The sequence below is a fragment of the Macaca thibetana genome, chromosome 2 (genome assembly GCF_024542745.1).
Source record: "Macaca thibetana thibetana isolate TM-01 chromosome 2, ASM2454274v1, whole genome shotgun sequence".
Taxonomy (NCBI): domain Eukaryota; kingdom Metazoa; phylum Chordata; class Mammalia; order Primates; family Cercopithecidae; genus Macaca; species Macaca thibetana.
Window position 1 is genome coordinate 58,340,946 of NC_065579.1, and position 22,455 is coordinate 58,363,400.

The 22,455-nt window shown below is 41.1% G+C and overlaps 2 protein-coding genes across 2 annotated transcripts in view; one reads left to right on the plus strand and one right to left on the minus strand.

Moving 5' to 3' along the window:
• Positions 1 to 22,455, plus strand: part of GMPS (guanine monophosphate synthase) — a 792,617-nt gene that overhangs the window by 533,713 nt on the left and 236,449 nt on the right. The window lies entirely within an intron of this gene.
• The window catches only part of PLCH1 (phospholipase C eta 1), a 254,167-nt gene that overhangs the window by 205,138 nt on the left and 26,574 nt on the right, over positions 1 to 22,455 (minus strand). Inside the window, exon 2 of the mRNA XM_050778230.1 lies at positions 8,383 to 8,501. Coding sequence (XP_050634187.1) covers positions 8,383 to 8,461 — 79 coding nt within the window. The 5' untranslated portion in view covers positions 8,462 to 8,501. The remainder of the gene's footprint in view (positions 1 to 8,382; positions 8,502 to 22,455) is intronic.

Below are 22,455 nucleotides of genomic sequence, written 5' to 3' on the forward strand. Positions count from 1 at the left end.
AGGAGACTTTTACTCTGGGATTGAAAGGATGTGTTTGAAGTTGGCTAAGCGAAGAAGCAGTGAGTTATGTGGGCAAGGAATGCAAAGGTCAGTGTTGCTGGGGAGTAGAGAAGGGGAAGGGTGAAATAAGGTTGGCAAGGCAGATGAGTACCAGGGCAGGAAGGAATTCTGCTCCACACATGTTAAGTCTGAGGACCTGGAGAGCATCTGTGGAACCATCGGGTAGGCAGATGGACATCTGAGTATTCAGCATAGAGGGAAGGTCAAAGCCATGAACACACTTTTGGAGTTAGCAAAGACATGGGAACTGAAGCTGTGGGAGTAGGTGAAGCCACTCCACACTAGGCTAGAGGCTTTAAATTAAAAATCTGAATATTCCTTTGAAACCAACAATTTGCACTTGAAATAACCCCAAACATATTTGCTGAAAGGAATGAGCCCTAAGAAAATATAAAACATGTCACAGATCTCTATGGGGATGACTTCATCCACATGGTAAGAAGGAACAAACTGCAGTTTTTCAACTTTCTTTTGATAGATGGGAGACTGGAGGGTTTCATGATTACAAATACAGTCACTAATTATTACTGGATCCAAGAAAAAAAATCTAGATCTTTTGTATAACTAAATTAAACAATTATGTTGCCCTAGAAGAACTCTGAATCTACTCATGGAAAGATTTTTCATCCTCCCATCAATTTCTGTGCATACATTAGAAACAGAGTGGGACAGACAATTGGGAAAATGAGAGAGCAGAGGAAAACTAATTCTAATTATGGAAATGCAGCTTCAAGAACAAAGGCTTAAATTTGTAACACAGGTCTAAGGGGAAATAATTCTCATAAGTAACCACTTAAAACATGAAAAGTCTGCAAATCTGAAGGAAAAAATGACAGTTTATTATACACATTATTTCTTCTTTCTAATTGAGTAATTAGAAAATTACCAATTCCAATTGCCAATTAGAAAATTGGTATTCCCAAGCATAAAGGAATAAAACAATCAAGGGCCTTTCTGCCTGGCTGGACTCTCAATGGCCAAAGGTTTAAGAGAGAGTTTGAGAGTCTCATGGAAAAGGCCATCCAAGACGTTAACTTGGCAGCAACAGGCTTGTTTCAGAAAATTGAAAGCTAAAGCTTCGAAGAAAGAACACTGTCATTTCTCATCCACCTGGGCTTCCCATACATCCAGATCTCCAATTTGCCACTTAAAGAGCACCTTTTCATCCCCCTCATCGTTGCAGAACATAAATGACCTTGCATAGAAAGCATGACAGAGAGATCACAGTGGGTTCAGTTACCCAGAAAAATTCCTTCACTGAATTAGATTCCCGATGAGGAATAGAGGCTGATACACCTCAACATGGATTTTTATACATATAGATCATTGCTTGGGTCTGATTAATCCAGCTACATAATGTTGCAAAGAGCAAACAGAATAAAGAACACCAGTAGCTTTAGGGAAATCAAGTCGCCCTAATCTAAAATGTTAGTGAACAAGGACGTGCCTAGAGTGGCTCTTGGAGTCCAAGGAGAGCTGTCAGTGGTTGGGGGGGCTGGGATTTCATCCATCAAAATCACATTACCTGAGCCATTGTTAGGTGTATAATATCCTCAATGCCCAGGGTAGCAGAGATGGCACTCTGAGGAGTGAAACTGGAAGAAACACCCCTCACCCCCAGAAACAAGCAGGGGAAGAGCTATGAAAGAATGACTTAGAGATTGCCTAAGTTGGTAACGTATGGGAGCAGCCCCCACAGTGTGAAAAGAGACTGTCATCAGTAGGTCTGAGAAGAGCAAGGGGCAACTTCACACCCCGTTCCATCTTTCAAGCCCTTGCAGTCTGTAGAGCTCCACATGAAGAAATAATGGAGAGAAGAGAAAGGCCAGGAGCCAGACAGTTGCCCCAGTGTCCTCAGGGGCACAGGAAGCTGTGCTCTAGCCAGAGGAAATTGACAGCAGAGAAGGCATGAGGCTGAAGCAAGATGGCAGGTCCTCTCTGGAGGGTCCTTGGTAACAGAGGGAGCCAGGATAAAACTGAGAATCTACAGATGATGGAAGCAGAGGGAGTCTGGATCACCTCACTGCTGCTGACATACAACAGGGACATGTGGGACAAAAGGCCCCTGCTCTCTTCCTTGTACCAAAATCTGTGGAACAGGGCCTTGAATTCTCCTTCAAGGGGAAGGAGTATAGCAGAGACAGAGGAACCCTCACCTTCAACCACCAACAGCCAGGTCAGGGGGTAAGGGGGCTTAATGAATCTGAGATTGAAATTTTAAAATGGACTGGACACTTAATTGCCAAAATTAGCCAGAAAGCAATAGAATCTACCCAAGATGCTACAATGGGACAAAGTATTTTCTGAAGCATTCACTGAAGCATATATGCTGCACTAAGTTGAAAATGCTCAATAAACCAGTTACAAATAGAATGCTCATCATAAAGAAAGACGAAAAAAAGGAAAGAACTTTAGATTTTAAAATATAAATAAGTAGCATCCACTGAGAGGTTTTCATTGAGAATTTTTGTATCTCCAAGACATCAAAGAAGAGCATATGTTCCCAAAAGGTCATAGAACAAATATATTTCATACCAGCTCACATTAAAGGTTGTTTCCTTTGTGTTCTAAACTAGACATAAATATCCTCTTTTGTAAGGCCTAAATGGATGGCTGTGATTTCCTTCAGACAGGGGAAGAAGAAAAGGAGATAAATCAATGTGGTCAGTTAACTCATAGCAAATTCTCCAATTAACCTCTGTTTAAAAGTAGGGTGAGTAGGGGAGGTAGACAATCTCGCATTTCTTAAAATTTTAGCACTTAGAAACTTAGAGGTCATTTTCCCTAAATGCCAGCATTTTGCTGATACGGAAAACTTAGTCCCAAAGAGAACAACTCACCCACAGTAACTCAGCCAGTGGGAGCCCCTACAAAGTGTCACACCTGGGTCAGGCCATGCCGCCCTCTGTCTAAATCTTCACCACCTGCAAGATGCACCTGAACATCATAGGCCTGAAAGGATACCCGCCCTGATGCTTTCTGCTTCGGTGGCCATGACTGGAAAGTGGAGAGCCTTGTGGGTGGGGCCAATAAAAGAAATCTACTGGCCAACGCTGCTTCCAGAATTAGTTCTATTATAATTTATAAAACGTAAATGATTCAAATATATTTTCTCCCTTAAGGCCTATCTTCTTTTTTTTTTTTTTTTTTTTTTAACTCTTCCTCTTCAATCTGTCTTTGAAATTTCTCTCTGGTCCTCTCTAATAATGTGATGATAATACTTTTAATCTTTTATCTTTTTTTTTTTTTTTTTTGAGACAGAGTTTTGCTCTTGTTGCCCAGGCTGGAGTGCAATGGTGCCATCTCGGCTCACTGCAACCTCCACCTCCCAGGTACAAGTGATTCTCCTGCCTCGGCCTGCCAAGTAGCCAGGATTACAGGCACCCACCCCCACGCCCAGCTAATTTTTTGTATTTTTAATAGAGACAGGGTTTTGCCATGTTGGCCAGGCTGGTCTCAAACTCCTGACCTCAGGTAATCCACCTGCCTTGGCCTCCCAGAGTGCTGGGATTACAGGCGTGAACCACTGCGCCCAGCCTGATACTTTTAATCTTAATGATGTTCATGAAATCTTGATTGTCATTGCATTAATAGGAATTATATGTGCACAAGTATTTTCTGGACCTAGAAAAGGATGCTTATAAAGTTATGGCTGGAAAAGCTAGGCTTTGATTCGGTAAAGAAATGCCACTCTAACATAAAATCTAGTGATGCCCCACCAACCGAAAGCAGGCAGGCTGCCAAAGTCTAATAAACTGGCTGAAATCAATTGGAACCCTAATTCACTTTTGCATAATTTCATTCTCCTTGCATATTTACCAGTCAGAATCTGGCATTCTTCTCTTTTCTTCCAGTGCAGATGGAATTCCAGTGAGGGAGAGCTTTTCACTCTTCATTTTTTAATATAATCACATTTGTCCTGAAAGCTTGTGTGTCAGTCCCAGATATTGGTCTCTCCATGGTCAGGAGAAACCTGTGACCATTCACACACACACGCACACACACACACACACACACACACACACCCCACCTCTCTCCCCTAAAGGGAAATGCAGCGTTTTGCCAGTGCAACACTAACTACAAATTTTACAGTCCAAAAAGAAATCTTATCCTCTCTTCAACACCATCTTGCCAGCCTTTCATTCTCATAGCCTAGGTCTGAAGAACACTTCCATCTATCATACACCTATCTTGATGTTTGACTACACAGAGACCCCACACTTTGCTGCTATAAGGGAACTTTACAATCTGGTACAATCCGCACTTGAAAGACAGGGAAACTGACGGCCCCAGAAGTGACATGAGGCTACACAAGATAGTTGTTAAACTTGGATTAGTACTAGTCTTCAGGATCCCATTTCAGCCTACTTTCCATTACAGACTAGCGGTCAAGTTTCTACCCTCACATCACCAACTACGTCTGTGGCCAGGAAGGGGAGGCTGGATAACAAGTAATCATTTAATTAATTAACTAAGTCAATTAGTTTTCTTAAAATGTAGTTCTGAGGCAAAGTAAAAGTATTAACATATATATAGGGCAACTTCTTGAAAAGGCATACTGCATAAATATTTAATAAGAGAATTACCCTTAATTTTATCCCCAGATAGTAAGAGATACTCCTAATTCAGTCCAAAATGTTTCTAGTCTAGATTTGTAATGGTTATTCAGAAATATTCGTTTAACAACATGATGGCAACAAAAGTAAATTTTCCTATAAGAAGTTGAGATGATACCCTAATAACTTAGGGGAAAGCAATTAATACTTTTTCCAATAGTACAATTACAACTAGCAGTATGTGAAAACAAACATCAAGTCACTTATTAAGGAGCTCAAATGTTTGGAAAAGTTTATGTGCATAAGAAATGGCATGTGCATATTAATTGCAATTACACTAATCACTGGTTAAGAATCAAGACTGCATCCCAGGTCGGAAAAAAAAAAAATACTGCAATTCACTGAAAGCAAGAGAAGCAGCTGAAGATACAGGCAATTTTCAAATCAGGATAAATCATGAAGGTATAAGCCATTAAGGCAAGGTTCATATGGCACCAAACATTCTTTGCTCAAGATTTTTTTCTATTGCAAACATATCAGAAGAATAAAAGTCAAGTAGGGGAAGATCCCGGAGATTAGTTTCTCTAATAGGTGCAAATTCCTTTGGGTTTTTCCTAAAAATCTAGGCAAAAGACAGACAAGAGGGAAACAGAAAAATTCATCATGCCTAACAAGGTTTCGCTTATCATTGGGCATAGAAGTCAATTCAACCAACCAGTTCATTTCCGTGAAGCACTATTTCCCAACCTTTCCAATATTTCATTTCTGCCTCAGAAATGTGAAGATGAAAAAGTAAGTAGATAAAAGACCAGACATAAGTGAACTCCTAATAGTAGGCTTAATAGTCTCTTTCTCTTTGGGTTCTGGGATTGTGGGTAATATTCTAAATTGTTTCCAGTGAGAATATACCACCTCTATAATCAGAAAATGAGGCTATGAATATGCTTTATGAACTGTGAAACTACACAAATGTTACATTTTTATTTTTGCTGCTATTGACCATTTTAGAGTTCTCATTTTAATGTAGCTCTTTTATCCTGGCAACACTGCTGAAGTCTGTCTGTACAAAAAGAACCTGGCTGGCATCATTTGCACATCCAAGTATGCTTATTCCAAAAGTCTATTATTCTACACGGGAAATGGTTCTTTCCTGTTTATGGAAGAAATTTTTTTTTGGTTGATTTGGTTATGTAAGGAGAGTTATCAACAAAAACAAGGAGAAGCCAAAGTGAATAAGCAAAAGTGTGGTCAGTAAATGTTCAAGAAGCCCAAGAGAAATCTGACATTTCCTACTCAACATGTCCTGTCCCCTTTCTTTTCTCAGAAATGTTCTGAAATCCTCTACAAAGACATTATCACCAGAGCTCCCTTGGTTTAAAATATCCCAAGACTTCTCACAATTCTTCCTTAAGTTAAGTAAGTTCCTATGTTAACAGATTCTTTTTCAGTAGAGATAGAAGAAGAGCAAAAGGCATCCTTATTTCCTGAATTACAACATATCCTGAGGCAAGGAAATCCAAAATGATATTTTACACTATCAGAAATATATAAAGTTATTGCTATATTATAAATGAATAGAATCATTGTTCTAATCGGCTTTGATTCTTTTAATCTTGGGAGGATTTAGTATCTCTTAAACCCTTTCGAAAGAGTAATTCTTGAATGTAAGAAGTAACCAATTCATATTTTAAGTATTATACTGCCCCCTTGTGTATCTTGTGTTTAGTGAAAGGGGAGCTCAGACAATACAGTAATTGTAATTCTCAGAAATACTTCAGTGGAATCTGAGTTTAGAACTTCTATAGAAACAGCCTCAAAAATCATTGAGACCAGCACGCTTATTTCACAGAAAAGAGAACTGAGTTCCTGAAAGATTATATAACTTGTCCAAGACCATACACTGCTAGTGAGTAACACAGCAAATACTGTTATATAGAACTTAAGCCTCAGAATGTTAATTTTTTTAATTAGAATGGAGATGGCAGCCTGAAAGAAGAAAAAATAGTGAGGTGTTGGAATTAGGCAGATCAGGATTTGAATTTTAGGTCACCATTTCACAATCTCCAAAAGCTTTAGTTCCCCCATTCATAAAATTGGTTGAATAATAGCTATGGCAAAGTCCTTGAAAGGATCCAGTATGACAATGTTAATGTTCATCAAGCCCTTGGCATAAATATCTGCAATATAGTAATAAACTAATTGGTAATATGACTATAAAAATACATAGAAAAATTTTTAAATGATTATAGCCTTTGAGATCTCTGAATAAAGGCATTCTAAAATAATGAAAATAATAATGAGTTTAAGGCACTTAAATCTAAACTCTTTAAAAATTGGCACAAAATAAAGCTTGAAAAAAATAAACCTAGTTCTTCTAACTCCCGTGATTCTTCTATTATCATATTTACTCTTTTTTAACACAAATAAATTTGCAGCAGAAAAATACATAAATCAAACACTGCATGAGAGATAAAGCAATGAACAGGACCCTTGGCTAAGGCTCAGAGAAAAGCAACACAAAATCTCAGTGCCACAGTGTCAAGTCGCCATCACCACGTCTCCTCTGCTAAGGGCATTTCACCACTGGAATGTCAAAAGAATCAACCTGGAAAGGTGGAGGCAGAAATTTTCGTGCTGACCTTGCTAATACCTAATCAGTTACATCAACTTGGGCAGTTATTTCATCTGTTTCTCTTTCTTCATCTGTAAAATGAAGTCATTCTCTACTTTATAAGGCCTTTTACTGAGGTGGTATAATGAATGTTGAAAAAACACTATAAACACTAAAGTGCTTAATAAAGTAAGGTTAAATGTGTTATCTTAAACTTAGTTTAAAGCAATAATAAACATTAAGTCTGTCGTCAAATTGGGGAAGACTTCAGAACAACCAATCTTGGAAAGGTGAAAGCAGCTTAGATTACAGGATTCTGTTAAAGAGCACTCCACTGCCCCTGAAATCTGTCTCTTCCCTCTACAGTTCCACAGGCCTCTGATGGAGATTACTCCAAAAATTCTGGCACCACATAAGTCTTTGGCTTTTAAACCGGTTTCACCCTAGGGTATCTCGACAGCAGGATTGACAGAGCTTATCCCTGACTGTATACCACAAACAAACAGATACCAGCAGGGTAAAGGCAATTTGTCTTAGTTTGGCATGAAAATGACTAATATTGATTCCTCTCTGATTCACAGCGGCAGTCCTCTACCCTGATAGTAACGGTTTAGTACTGCAAACTGTTCTGTTCTGTTTTTATATGGGACATAATATACAGATAAGTCTTAAAGCCCTAAAGGACAGCAATAAAAGTGGGTGGACTTCTCTTCAATAAGTGTCTAAAGCAGGTGACCACAAGCACCCTCTAACATCTCAGTTTGGAAGTGCACGCTCTGCTAGTAGTAAGCATTGACTGGTGATCCAGAAATATTAACTGAACAATATATGGTCCTCGCCCAAAATAATTACAAACATCAGAAAGGGATATCACTGGAGTTGACAGTGTGGTAGAGGAGGGAAGGCACTGGTACCAGCTACCCCACAAAGTAGACAGAGAGAACACTATTACAGTTGTTGAGGTGGGGCCCGTTGCTTACAACTGGAGACAGTAAGTGCAATGGGACTTCTTGGGTAATTATTCATAAACAAGTTAACTCAAGCTCTTGGTTCCATCCAACAATTATACCATATTTGCATCTAGAGTGCTAGAACAAAAGGCCTGTCAGAAACAAAATAAAAGATCCAACTATATAAATACAAGAGACAGCTTACCATGAAACACACTGTTGTCCACCAGAAAATGCCTGCGGTACTGCACACAGTTCTTTTTTTCCAAGTTCCAGTAACTCATTGTCAGAAGATTTCTGGCACAGCATCAAAACCAAATTGCCCTGTCAAGGGAAACAGAATGAGACAAAAATGAAGAAAACGGCAGCCACACGCTCACGCTGGCAGCATAATGCCATCGGTTGCCCAGCATTACAGGGCAACACATACGGCATACAACTTCTCCCCACATGGAGCTGGAATCCCCCAGGCCCTAAGACATTTCCCACAAGTCTTCCCAGGGTCTAGAATGTCATTCAGCATATCAAAACAGTAACTTTCTCAAACCACCTTTCAGAGCTCAATGTTACCCGTCTCCAGGGGAAATAAATCTACCGTCAGGGAGCAGGTTTCAGGACTGGTTTATGTGCTCCCGGCCTCACTCCTAGTAGTCCAAGATCCAAACTAGTCAACACTGGTAACATCTCAGGAAATTTCAGTTGCAGGTGGGGAGGCAACTGACAGGAATGAAGCTATCATCCCCAATTCCTGAATTTTGTGTCAGTGTAGCATCCACGTGACCATGAATGAGCCAAGCACATTAACAAAACGTGCCTTCCTCTTTTTGGTTCATTGCTGGTGTCCATTTAGGACCGCTAGAGCCTGGATCTGCCCAGGCTGAACTCAGTGGTGTAACTAGAGCTGGGCACAGGCCTCGGCAAGGTAAACTAGCAGTGCCTGCTCCTACGTAAGACTTGCTCCATCACAGACACAGGGAAACACAATGCTAGCTAGAGCAACAACTTGAAAAGCAGAGATCTGAGTTGATGAATTAAATTCCTCCAAAAGCTGACGTGCATAACCCTGAACAAGGCCTCCTTTGTTCACAGGATTTGGCTAAAGCAACTTTTCAGAATTCCAACCTCCTTTCTGTTCACAGAATAAAGCCAGGCAAAATCAAGCAAGGCTGGCATGCAGCAAAACCCACAGGTGGGAAGCAATTTGTCATCTCTCCTGCTAAAACAACCTAGAATTTTGTAAACGTACCCCAGGATGAAATCAGTCCCTTAGTGAAAAAAAAAAATATATATATATATATATTATCAGAGTGTTGTCTATTCATTAACGGAACAATTGGTGAAGGCTCCTGAAGCTTTTGTCAGAGCTTCTCCTTGGCTCCCTATGACCCAACCTTAACCCACCCCACCAGGGATCTTACCTAATTCTCGCCTATCCTGCATTTTCTCTGGCTCCATGCTGGACTCGCCACTTCTTCTTGCCTCATACCCACCTGGCTAATCTGACTGCTTATCCTACTCCCTCTGGCTGAGGGAGTCTTACTACTGTATGGAACTGACTACAAAATACAACAGAATATAGCTAATGATGAAAGCAACCGAACCTCTGCCCTCTCGCCTGCCAATACTATATACTACAAAGGTCTCTTCTTTAAAAAGTATTTTTAGTTATACAAATAATGCAGTTATATATGTTCATTAATTTTAATAATGTGCATTTGTTTATAGTTAGCAAAATATATTCACATACATGACTCTCATTTGCCCCTTATTAATCTTCTGAGGTGAGTACTGTTTTCTCCTTCTACAACATTAAAGAAGATAAGGTGTTAGAGATTAACTGATTCACCCAACACTGCTAGGAAAAAATAGTAATGAGACTTGAAGTCATATCTTCATATTCCAAAGTCAAGCCATAATAGGAACTAGGACTTTACAAAATGAGGTGATTTAAAAAATACAATCTGGGCTGGGCACCGTGGCTCATTCCTGTAATCCCAGCACTTTGGGAGGCCAAGGCAGGCGGATCACAAGGTCAAGAAATCAAGCCCGGCCTGACCAACACAGTGAAACCCCATCTCTACTAAAAATACAAAAATTAGCTGGGTGTGGTGGCGCACACCTGTAGTCCCAGCTATTCGGGAGGCTGAGGCAGGAGAATCACTTGAACCCGGGAAACGGAGGTTGCAGTGAGGTGAGACAGCGCCACTGAACTCCAGCCTGGTGACAGAGTAAGACTCCATCTCAAAAAAAAAAAAAAAAAATCTGCTGGCCAGGCGCGGTAGTTCACGCCTGTAATCCCAGCACTTTGGGAGGCCGAGGTGGGTGGATCATGAGGTCAGGAGTTTGAAACCAGCCTGGCCAATTGGTGAAACCCTGTCTCTACTAAAAATACAAAAAATAGGCCAGGAGCGGTGGCTCAAGTCTGTAATCCCAGCACTTTGGGAGGCTGAGACGGGCAGATCACAAGGTCAGGAGATGGAGACCATCCTGGCTAACCCGGTGAAACCCCGTCTCTACTAAAAAATACAAAAAACTAGCCGGGCAAGGTGGCGGGCGCCTGTAGTCCCAGCTACTCGGGAGGCTGAGGCAGGAGAATGGCGTGAACCCAGGAGGCGGAGTTTGCAGTGAGCTGAGATCTGGCCACTGCACTCCAGCCTGGGCGACAGAGCGAGACTCCGTCTCAAAAAAAAAAAAAAAAAAAAAATTAGGCCGGGAGTGGCTCACACCTGTAATCCCAGCACATTGGGAGGCCGAGGTAGGCAGATCACAAAGTCAGGAGTTTGAGACCAGCCTGACCAACATGGTGAAACCCCATCTCTACTGAAAACACAAAAATGAGCTGGGTATGGGGGCATGTGCCTATAATTCCAGCTACTCAGAAGGCTGAGGCAGGAGAATCACTTGAACCCGGGAGGCGGAGGTTGCAGTGAGCTGAAATCCTGTCACTGCACTCTGGCCTGGGAGACAAAGACTCCATCTCAAAAAAACAAACAAACAACAACAAAAAATCTGCAAATTATTATACATTCCTCCCCTCAAAAGGTAGAATCTAAATTCACCTTCCCTTGAATATGGGCTGGACTCAGTGACTCGTTTCTCACAATAAAATCAGCTGGGAATTATGCTATGAGTCTTCCATCATGAGGTTATAAAAAGGATACCACTTCTGCCTAGTTCCCTATCTCTCAAGATGCTTGCATTGGAACCCAGCTACCACACTGTAAGGAAGCCCAGATTTAAGTGTTCTAGCTCACATGCTCAGCTAGCCCCTCATCCAACAGCAGCATCAGCCACAGACATGTGTTATGCTGAATGTTTGTGTCCGCCCCAAATTCATATGGGGAAATCTAATGCCCCCCAATGTGATAGTATTAGGAGGTGGGACCGTGAGTTTCCACCCTTATGATTAGGATTAGTGTCCTTATAAAAGAGACCCTAGAGAGCTAGCTCTACCCTGCCACCATATGGGGACACAGCAAGAAGTCAGCAGTCTGCAACCCAAGAAAGGGCCCTCACCAGACATCAAATCTGCCAACACCTTGATCTGAGACTTCCCAGCCTCCAGAATTGTGAGAAATAAATTTGTTATTTATAAGCTACCCAGTTTATGGTATTGTTATAGCAGCCCAAAATGAACAAAGACAACATAAGAATAAATTAATCTACAGATGATTCTAACCCCAAGTATTTCAGATGAGGCCACAGATACTGATGAGAAGAAGCAAGTCATCCCTCTGTGCCTCATATGTATTTCTGACCTATAGAAACAGTGAAAGGTAAGGCCAGGCACAGTGGCTCACGCCTGTAATCCCAATACTTTCGGAGGCCGAAGTGGGTGGATCACCTGAGGTCAAGAGTTCGAGACCAGCCTGGCCAATAAGGCAAAACCCCGTCTCTACTAAAGATATAAAAATTAGCCAGGCGTGGTGCCAGGTGCCTGTAATCCAAGCTACTCGGGAGGCTGAGACAGGAGAATCACTAGAACCCACGAGACAGAGGTTGCAGTGAGCCGAGACCGTGCCACTGCATTCCAGCCTGGGCAACAAGAACAAAACTCCATCTCAAAAAAAAAAAAAAAGAAAGAAAAAAGTGAAAGATAATAAATATTATTTTAAGACAAAAGATTTGGGGTAATTTGTTACACAGCAATACATAATGTAACATATAATACATGTAACATCCTCTTAGAGGATGATCATCCAATCGGAGTTGAGACCTTCAACTCTTTTGTGACAGAAGCACAAACCTATAGACATGTATGTAATATTCATATACTTTGGCACTAGCTCACATCAATGGCCCAGGCTTTCCAACTTCAGATCTTTTTGCTTTTCTTTAAGGGCCAGGTAAAATGCCACTGCCTTTGTGAAATGCCCCTAGGAATCTCTCCCTCCAGTTTACCTATAATACTTTCATGCACTGAACTCCCATAATCCTGTTTCCCAGTTATTGGGAACCTACTATGCATCAGGAACTGTGATAAGGCTTTACATCAGTGAGTCTCAACCTTGACTACACATTGGAATCACCTGAGAAGCTTAAGACTCCTGACTCCCAAGCTACACCTAGGCCAATTACATCAGAATCTCTAGGGGTGGGATTTGGGCATCAGCAGGAGACTGATGAAAAGATGCTCTCCGTCTGGCCTTCAGATTTAGAGATAATGGAGGTGGAGATAATAAAGAGTGAGTACACCTGGGGCAAGGGAACAGGGCTCTGCGATAAGCCTCATTTTAGCTTCCACCAGATTCAGAAGAGCCAGGCCCTAGGGCTCACTAAAGGGATTCAAGTGAAAGGGATGTTAGACATCAACTAAGACAAACCTCTCATGCTGTAGCCAGAAGGAAACCGAGGCCCAGAAAGGATGTGTGGCTTGCAAGATAACACCTCTAGCTCTAAGATGATGAACTGGTGGGAAACCCAGCCTCAGCAGTTCCAAAGCAGGTTGAGTCTTTCATGGCCCCATTTGTGTGAACACAGTAGGTAAAAACAACTACTAAAGTATACTACATTCATTTATTTTTTAGACAATTTATATTACGTTAGAGATGTATTTCCCCTGCATCTTGTATCCAATTTGAAGTTGTTTGGTCAGTATTCAGGCAAGGATGGTTTTAAATTGATCATCTTGTTTTTTTCTTTTCAACTTGCTTTTAAGACTTACAAAATACTCCACCTCCTAAGAGGTCTAGGTAATATAACCGGTTACACATTCAGAACTCTACAAGCATCTACATCTTATAAATAGAACATGCAGATTTATGCTCTTTTTTAAACCTACAGATTAATTATGGTACCATACAAAATAGTCTCATTGCCCTAAACTCCACTATGCTCTGCATTCTCCTTCCCTCCCCTTTAGTCCCTGACAAGCACTGATATTTTTTACTGTCTCTATAGTTTTGCCTTTTCCGGGATGTCTTATGGTTGGAATCACACAGTATATAGCCTTTTCCAATTGGCTTCTCTCACTTGGAAATATGCATTTAATGCTCTACATCTTTTCATGGCTTGAGAGCTCATTTCATCCTAGCACGAAATATTATTCCATTGTCTGGATGTACCACAGTTTATTTATCCATTGAGCTACTGATGAACATCTTAGTTGCTTCCAAATTTTGAAACGTATACAGATGCTGCAAACATCCATGTGCAAGTTTTTGTGTTGATACAAGTTTTCAACTCATTTGGGTAATACCAAGGAGGGTGACTGCTGGACTGTGGTAAGAGTATGTTTACTTTGTAAGAAACAGCCGAGCTATCTTCTAAAGTATAAGATATTTTGTATCATTTTGCATTGCTACCAGCAATAAATGATAGTTCCTGTTGCTCTATGTCTTTGCCAGCATTTGGTGTTACAAGCGTTCTGGATTTTGGCCTAATAGCTGTGTAGTGGTACTCATTGCTGTTTTAATTTCCATTTTGCTAATGATCTATGATGTGAAGCACCTTTTCATATGCTTACTTGCCACTAGTGTATCTTCTTTGGTGAGGTGTCATTCATTCACCCATTCATTCATTCATGTATTTATTTTGAGACAGGGTCACCCTCTGTCACCCAGACTGAAGTCCAGTGGCATAATCAAGGCTCAACTGCAGCCTCAACCTCCAGGACTCAAGCAATCCTCCCACCTCAGCCTCCTGAGTAGCTGGGACCACAAGCATGAACCACCATGTCTGGCTAATTTTTTAACATTTTGCGGAGACAGGGTCCCATTATGTTGCCCAGGCTGGTCTCAAACTTCTGGGTTCAAGGGATCTTCCTGCCTCAGCCTCCCAAAGTACTGGGATTAAAAATGCCAGCTATCATTCCTGGCCTTTGAAAAAATTTTTAATCAGGTTGTTTACTTACTGGCAAGTTTTAAGAAGTGTTTGTTTGATTGGTTGGTTGGTTTCGTTTTTGTTTTGAGATGCAGTCTCACTCTGTCACCCAGGCTGGAGTGCACTAGCACCATCTTGGCTCACTGCAGCCTCCGCCTCCCAGGTTCAAGCAATTCTTATGCCTCAGCCTCCAGACTAGCGGGGACTACAGGCACACACCACCAGGCCTGGCGAATTTTTGTGGTTTTTTAGTAGAGATGGGGTTTCACTATGTTGATCAGGCTGGTCTCAAACTCCTGGCCTCACGTGATCCGCCCACTGCAGCCTCCCAAAGTTCTGGGATTATAGGCGTGAAGCATTGCACCCGGCCTAAGTTTTAAGAGTTTTTTAAAAATGTATGTTGGACAAGAGTCTTTTATCAGATACATCTCTTGCAAATATCTTCTCCCAAACTGTGATTTGTCACTAACAGTGTCTTTTGCGGAGCAGAAACTTTTAATTTTCATGAAGTCTAGCTTATCAATGAAAAAAAATTAGATTCTGAATCCTTACAATGATTCACAAAATAACTGACAGTGAGTAAGGAGCACCATGTAAGGAAATAACTGATTGTTATTAAAACTAGTTTTATGGCCAGGTGCAGTGGCTCATGCCTGTAATCCCAGCACTTTGGGAGGCTGAGGTGGGCAGATCACTTGAGGTCAGGAATTTGAGACCAGCCTGGTCCACATGGTGAAACCCCATCTCTACTAAAAATATAAAAATTAGCCACCCATATTAGCATGCACCTGTAATCCCAGCTACTCAGGAGGCTGAGGAAAGAGAATGGCTTGAACCTGGTAGGCAGAGGTTGCAGTGAGCTGAGATCGCGTCACTACACGGCAGCCTGGGTAACACAGCAAAAAACTCTGTCTCAAAAAAACAAACAAAACTAGTTTTAAAATATGGCTCCATGTTTACAAGCTTGAAAAGCACAGAAAAACTCAAAAAAAAAGTTCAATGTGGTATTACTTATCCCCTAGAGACAATGACCATGGGCACAGTGGTCTTTTTTTTTTTTTAACACAAATTAGATATTATAAGTCTACTTCTTTTGCTTAATAACTACTAATATGTTGCAACCCTCTAGATATATCAACAAATATACTTCTGCAGAACATAAATGTGATTTGAAAAAAATTGTAATGAACTCTACTCAAAGACACCAAACACAAAAAATCCTAATGCAAAAATAATAAATAAACAGAGCCATGTAAGCGTGTAGAGGACTCATGCACCCAATGGACTAAAACAAATTCCTTAAAAGTTAAAAATGCTCCTAAGCTCATTTTACAAGTGATAAGCAACTTTTGTAATTATGTAAAATCATGTAAAAATCATGTAAGATTTCTTTATTTCTGACATTTTTAGTTGTAGTTAACATGACCAAAATTGCCAATACCAAACAAGTCATATGTGGCAGTAGGGACACCACCAACAAAGAATATTAGAAATTCAAGGATGGCACTTTTAACTAAGAAAAGTGGGAAGTACTGGGTAATAATCATTTGTCAATACTTTTAAAACTCGACAATGAAAAATAAAATCCTTCACACCCACACCCACTTACTAGAATTAAAGCTCCCTTTAAGAAAGCTCTACCATGGTGAACATCTGCTGATTTTTCACTCTTCTAGAAATTGCACCCCAGTTTTCCTCTGGGAAACTCCTCCCACTCTCCGTTCAAAAGATTCAGGTGCTGTCAGCTTCATCCCCTGATTCAGGTAGGCATGTGGCTTAGGCTGCAAATCAGAGAATTGCATCCACCCGGCCTGTTTCAGATCACTGAGAGTCAGGCACAGATTTCTGTTTGAACTCTTGGGGAAAAAAAACAAAAACAAAAACCTTCCTTTTCAGTTTTACTTGAAGTTGCAAGGTCTAAGCCTGAAGACCTAAAGCTCCTGGCCACCATCTTGTCAATATAAGGGAAAAATTTGTGGAGATTGGAGCCAACCCAGAGAAATGGAAACAAACCAAGTCCTGGTAATATAATCTGCCACACCTGAAGCTAGATCTATCCTTGCACCTTCTAGTTAAATAAGCCAGTACATTCCCTGTTTTGTTTTGTTTAGTTTTGTGTAAGCCACATTGAGTTGGGTTTTCTGTCACTGGCACCTAGAGTCCTGACTGATGAAATATGTCAGCACAGCAAAATGTAAAGAGGACCCATCTGGCCATCGTGAGCTCTCTATTCTGGTTTCACTTCTAACAACCAACTCACAGGGGACCTTGGGCAAGTTTTTAACAAGTCCTCTCTGAGTTCAAAAATATGACTCAGTATTTTCTTTCTTGGGCTTTCCCTAGGGATATGACGCATTCAAGCCCTTTGTCCTGGCTGAAAAGGATTCCCCCATACTATCTGAAGGTGTATTTAAGCAAAGCAAAACACAAAATCTTTTCTTCAGCTTTAGAATTCCTTTGGCTATTTTCAGATGTGAGGCAAATCGATATTGCTGCTTTAACCTGAGTTTTATGAAACACTACAGATTTGTTCAAGCCACTTGAATGGCTTAAAAGACAAATTATCCCAGTTCGTATGTGGCAATCAGAATTATAATACTATGCTAAAAAGAAAAAAAAAAAAAGTAAATCTTTAAAAGATAACTTAATTAGCCTGGCGAGGTAGCGGACGCCTGTAATCCCAGCTCCTCGGGAGGCTGAGGCAGGAGAATTTCATGACCCCAGGAGATGCAGGTAGCAGTAAGCTGAGGTCGCACCATTGCACTCCAGCCTGGGTGAGAGAGTGACACGCTGTCACTAAATAAATAAATAAATAAATAAATAAATAAATAACTTTATGGGAGGAAGGGGGCTCTTTTTTTTTTTTTTTTTCTAAGTTGAGGAATTTGTCTGTTACACCCTGACTGCTGTCTCCACCTCTTTCTCTCTACTGTATCACCACCAGAGCCCAAACCCCTCCAGTACCCTTTCCCATAAAAACCAATACTCCCTTTATATTCCTTATTAATAATATATTATTTGTAAATCACTTCATGATTTACACAATTTTCCATTTATATCTTGTCTTTAAAAAAAAAAAAATGGCCTTTACAATAGCCCTGTGAGTTCTACACTATTAACAAATAAGACTAACTGGAAACAGCAGTTAGTCTGTTTCCATCTCCTGACTCCCAATCCACTGTCCCCAGTCCAGAGCAACACTCTACGGCCAGCACCATTTCCTCCCTGACATTCTGCTTCCCTATAAAAAGAACCTAGAGTTGTATTACTCAGAACAGACAAGACTCTAATTCTTCCCACATCCACCATTCACCCCAACTCTACTATGAACCAAGGAGAAGAGACAGGAGGAGACAACTAAATGAAACATTACTTATTCAAAAAATGCATACCTTGTCCCTCCAGCAGGAGCCTCTGGAGTGTATAGATTAGAGATGATCAGAGCAAAGTGTCAGTCCTTTGGGTATAAGATGGTGGATGGCTCCTTTGAAATGAAATTTGAGTGAGCTACTTGGACCAAGTTCGGAAACACCAAGACCAAGTTTACTCGCAAGATATGGTAAAAAACTGTCTGAGAGGTGTGTGTGTTTTCCAAATTGCTAACAGCATTTGGAGAATGTTGGAATAGAAAGAAGATCTGGCCAAAAATTAAAACGTAATGCAAACACCTGTCTCCTTGTTGGAAAAAGAATTACTAGTTCTTGGGATGTAGTAAGGTATCAAGGGACAATGGACAAACACGTAACTGGAAGTCAAAAACCCAGAGCTGCAGCCCAATCCTGCCTCTTACTAACACTGTGTTTCAGGGTCAATCTCTTCACAACCCTGTGCTTCAGCTGCCTCATCTATGTCACAAAAAAGGGATGGCAGTGAGTGAGATGCTCTTCAAAGCATTTTCAATTTTAATAGTCAATATTCCATTAATAAGGATTATGGAAAACTCCTCCCTAATATCCCAATCCATTCATCTTTTTTTATAAATTAAAATAATCCTGAGAAACCACAAAATTAACTCTCAGGTATCGGTTGTGTAGCATTTAACTTATATGGAGAAGTGCTCATTTCTTTTTCCTTAAGTCTTGCTGAGAGATAAAAGGCAAAATTAATAAGCTCTGACAGTAGTATTCATAAAACGACAAGCACTTAGAAACAGGAAGGCATAGAAAAACAGGTCTCGAAACTATATCCTGTACTTCAGCCTCTGACACAACATATGTTTGGGAATTTTGCACCCAGGTATCCCTAAAACTTGAGAATTTAAACTAAATCCACTTGAAAATCTAAGATTTCAAACAAAGTTGCTCCTTTCTCATTTTTCCATTAATTTTAAGACAAAGTAAGACAATTACACAGGGCAGGGATGGGGTGGGAGCGGCCAGGGATCCTCTTCTCTGGCCCAGCCCCAAACTGACATCTTCTAAAGCAGTTCAGAAGCCTCGGTCAGGTCCAGAGGGCTCCCCCGTCACCCACCACCCAGCAGATGGCTTCCCCCACCATAGGCCCCTCCCCGACTTCCTGCAGGTTTCTAAGCACCACCAAACTGGTTGTTAAAGGCCTCTGCAAACAGCCTAATTCCACAGCCTAGCCCCCTCCCAGCTATGTACACAAAGGGAAAGAAATAAAAGGGTACTTTGTTCATTTTTTAAGGCTCACAGGAGACACCACTAAATCCCAAGTTCCTGGTGTGTTTTCTTTTCTCTAACGCAATCAGGAGCTGAAAATGCTCTGATCTAGTTAAGCAATGAGGCACAATCGACCCTCCAAAGACACCCGGGCTGCTGCATTTGAAAGGGCTGGTTTAGAGTATATAATATGTATCTAGAGCTAGAAGGAGTCCTCTTCCCTTTTTTATGCACTGCTGGACTTGAATTGTTCATGTTTTATGATTTTTATATGTATGTTTCCAAGCAAGGCTGGCCTATAATTTCCATTTCTCATATTGCTCTCAAAAGGTTTTTACACTGAAATTATTATAGCTTTACAAAATGAGTTTCTATTTCCTGGAAGAATTAAGTAGAATTTGCTAGTAAAACCAGTTGAGCCTGAACTTTCCTTTAAGAAGAAATATTTGACTACTGGTTTATTTTATTTATAAATTATAGCATTATTCAGGCTTTCTATTTTTTCAAAGTCAGTTTTGGTAAGTTATATTTGTCTAGACATTCATTTATTTTCTCTAAGCTTTCAAACGTTTTAGCATGAAGTTGCTCATAGTATTATTCATATAATTTTAATATCTACAACATCTGTTCTCTGATTCCTAATATTGCTTATTTGTACCTCTCTTGTTTTTAAATCAATCTCACCAGGTATTTGTCAACATTGCTAGCTTTTACAGTAATCTCCATTGAATAACACGGAATTATTACTATCATTTCCTTCCATCTGCTTTCTTTCTTTTTTTTTTTTTTTTTTTTTTTTTTTTTTTTTTGAGACAGAGTCTCACTCTGTCATCCAAGCTGGTGGGCAGTGGCACAATCACAGCTCACGGCAACCTCTGCTTCCCAGGGTCAAGCGATGATTGTCCCACCTCAGCCTCCTGAGTAGCTGGGACCACAGGCATGCGCCACCACACCCAACTAATTTTTGTATTTTTTGTAGACAGGATTTCATCAGGTTGTCCAGCCTGGTCTGGAACTCCTGAGCTCAAGCAATCTGCCTGCCTCAGTCTCCCAACGTGCTGTGATTACAGGAATGAGCCACCACATCTGGCCTCTTTTTTTTTTTTTTTTTTTTTTTTTTTTTGAGACAGAGTAGCACTCTGTTGTCCAGGCTGGAGTGCAGTGGCATGATCATGGCTCACTGCAGCCTCAACTTCCTAGGATTAAGGGATCCTCATGCTTCAGCCTTCCAAGTAGCTAGAACCACAGGTGTACACCACCATGCCCAGCTAATTTTTTGTGGAAACGGGGTCTCACTGTGTTGCCAAGGCTAGTCTAGAACTCCTGGCCTAAGCAATCCTCCTACCTCAGCTTCCCAAACTGCCAGGATTATAGGCATAAGCCACTGCACCTAGCCTTCCATTTGTTTTCTTTGGGCCTATTTTGCATCTTTTTCTAACCTTCTAATTTCAACATTTAACTGTTTTCAGGTTTTCATCTTTTTTAATAAAAGTAATTAAGGTTAAGCATGTGTTAGCTACTTCCCCAACCCCCAAGTTTTGACTCATAGTATTTTTGTTATCATACAGTTAAAAATATTTTCTGAATGCTATTACAGCTTCTTTTTAAACCCAAGGTGATTCTGGAACACATTTCTACAACTATTCATAGTAATCTTTTGGTCATAGTTTCTAGTTTAATTCCACTGTGGTCAGAGCATTAGTCTGTATGACACTAATCCTTTGATAATTACAACTTGCTTGATGACATAGTTTGAGGTCACTTTTCATAAATGTTCTATGTGTGTTTGAAAATAATGTGTATTCTGAAGTTGGGAGGTGTGATCTTCATGTCTATCTGCTCAAACTTATTAGTTACTTCATTCAAATCTTATGTGTTAGGCCATTTTTGCATTGGCATAAATACCTGAAACTGGGTAATTTATAAGAAAAGAGGTTTGATTAGCTCACGGTTCTGCAGGCTGTACAGGAAGTATGGCACCAGCATCTGCTTCTGGGTAGGCCCCAGGAAGCTTTTACTAATGGTGGAAGGTAAAGTGGGAGCAGGCATCCCACATGGCAGGAGCAGGAGCAAGAGAGTACGATGGGGGCTGCCACACTTTTCAACAACCAGATTTCACAAGAACTCACTTACTGTCATGAAGACAGCACCAACACATGACAGTACCATGTCATCCTTCCCCATGACCCACACACCTCCCACCAGGCCCCACCTCCAACATTGCAAATTACAATCGAACATGAGATTTGGCCAGGACATGTATTCAAACTATATTATTCTGCCCTTGGTGCCACAAATCTCATGCCCTTCTTATATTGCAAAATACAATCATGTCTTCCCAACAGTCTCCCAAAGTCTTAACTCATTCCAGCATCAACCTAGTCAAAAGTCCCAAGTCCAAAGTCTCATCTGGAAATGAGTTCCTTCCACCTATGGGCCTGTAAAATCAAAACAAGTTCTCTACTTCCAAGATACAGAGGTGGTACCAGCATTAAGAAAAAAATTCTTCTTCCAAAAGGCAGAAGTTGGCCAAAAGAAAGGGGCTACAGGCCCCATGCAAGCTCAAAACCCAGCAGGGCAGTCATCAAATCTTAAAGCTCTAACGTAATCTCCTTTGACTCCATGACCCACATTCAGGGAACACTGGTGCAAGAGGTGGGCTCCCAAGACCTTGGGCAGCACTGCCTCTATGGCTTTGCAGTGTTCAGCCTCCGCAGCTGCTATTACAGGTTGTTGGGAGTCTGTGGCTTTTCCTGGAGCAGTGTACAAGCTGCCAGTGGCTTCACCATTCTGGGGTCTGGAAGGCAGTTGGCCCCCTTCCTACAGTTCCGCTAGGCAGTGCCCTGGTGGGGACACTGTGTGGGAGCTCCATCCCCACATTTCCCTTCCATACTGCCTTAGTAGAGGTTCTCTGTGAGGGCTCTGTCCCTGCAGCAGGCTTCTGCCTGGGCATCCAGACTTTCTTGTAAATCCTGTGATATCTAGGTGGAGGCTACCAAGCCTCATTCACTCTTGCACTCTGCACACCTACAGGCTTAATGCCACATGGAAGCCACCAAAGCTTATGGCTTGAAATCTCTGAAGCAGCAGTCCAAGCTGTATCTGAGGTTCTTTGAGCAGAGGCTAATGCCAGAGCAGCCGGGATGCAGGGAGCAGTGTCCCAAGCCTGCACAGAGCAGCAGGGCCCTGGACCTGGACCACAAAACTGTCTGGTCCTCCTAGGTCTCAGGGTATGTGATGAGAGGGCCTGCAGTCTTAGATATCTGAAATGCTTCAAGGCTCTTTTACCTTTGTCTTGGCAATTAGCACTTGGCTCCCTTTCAGTTATGAAAATA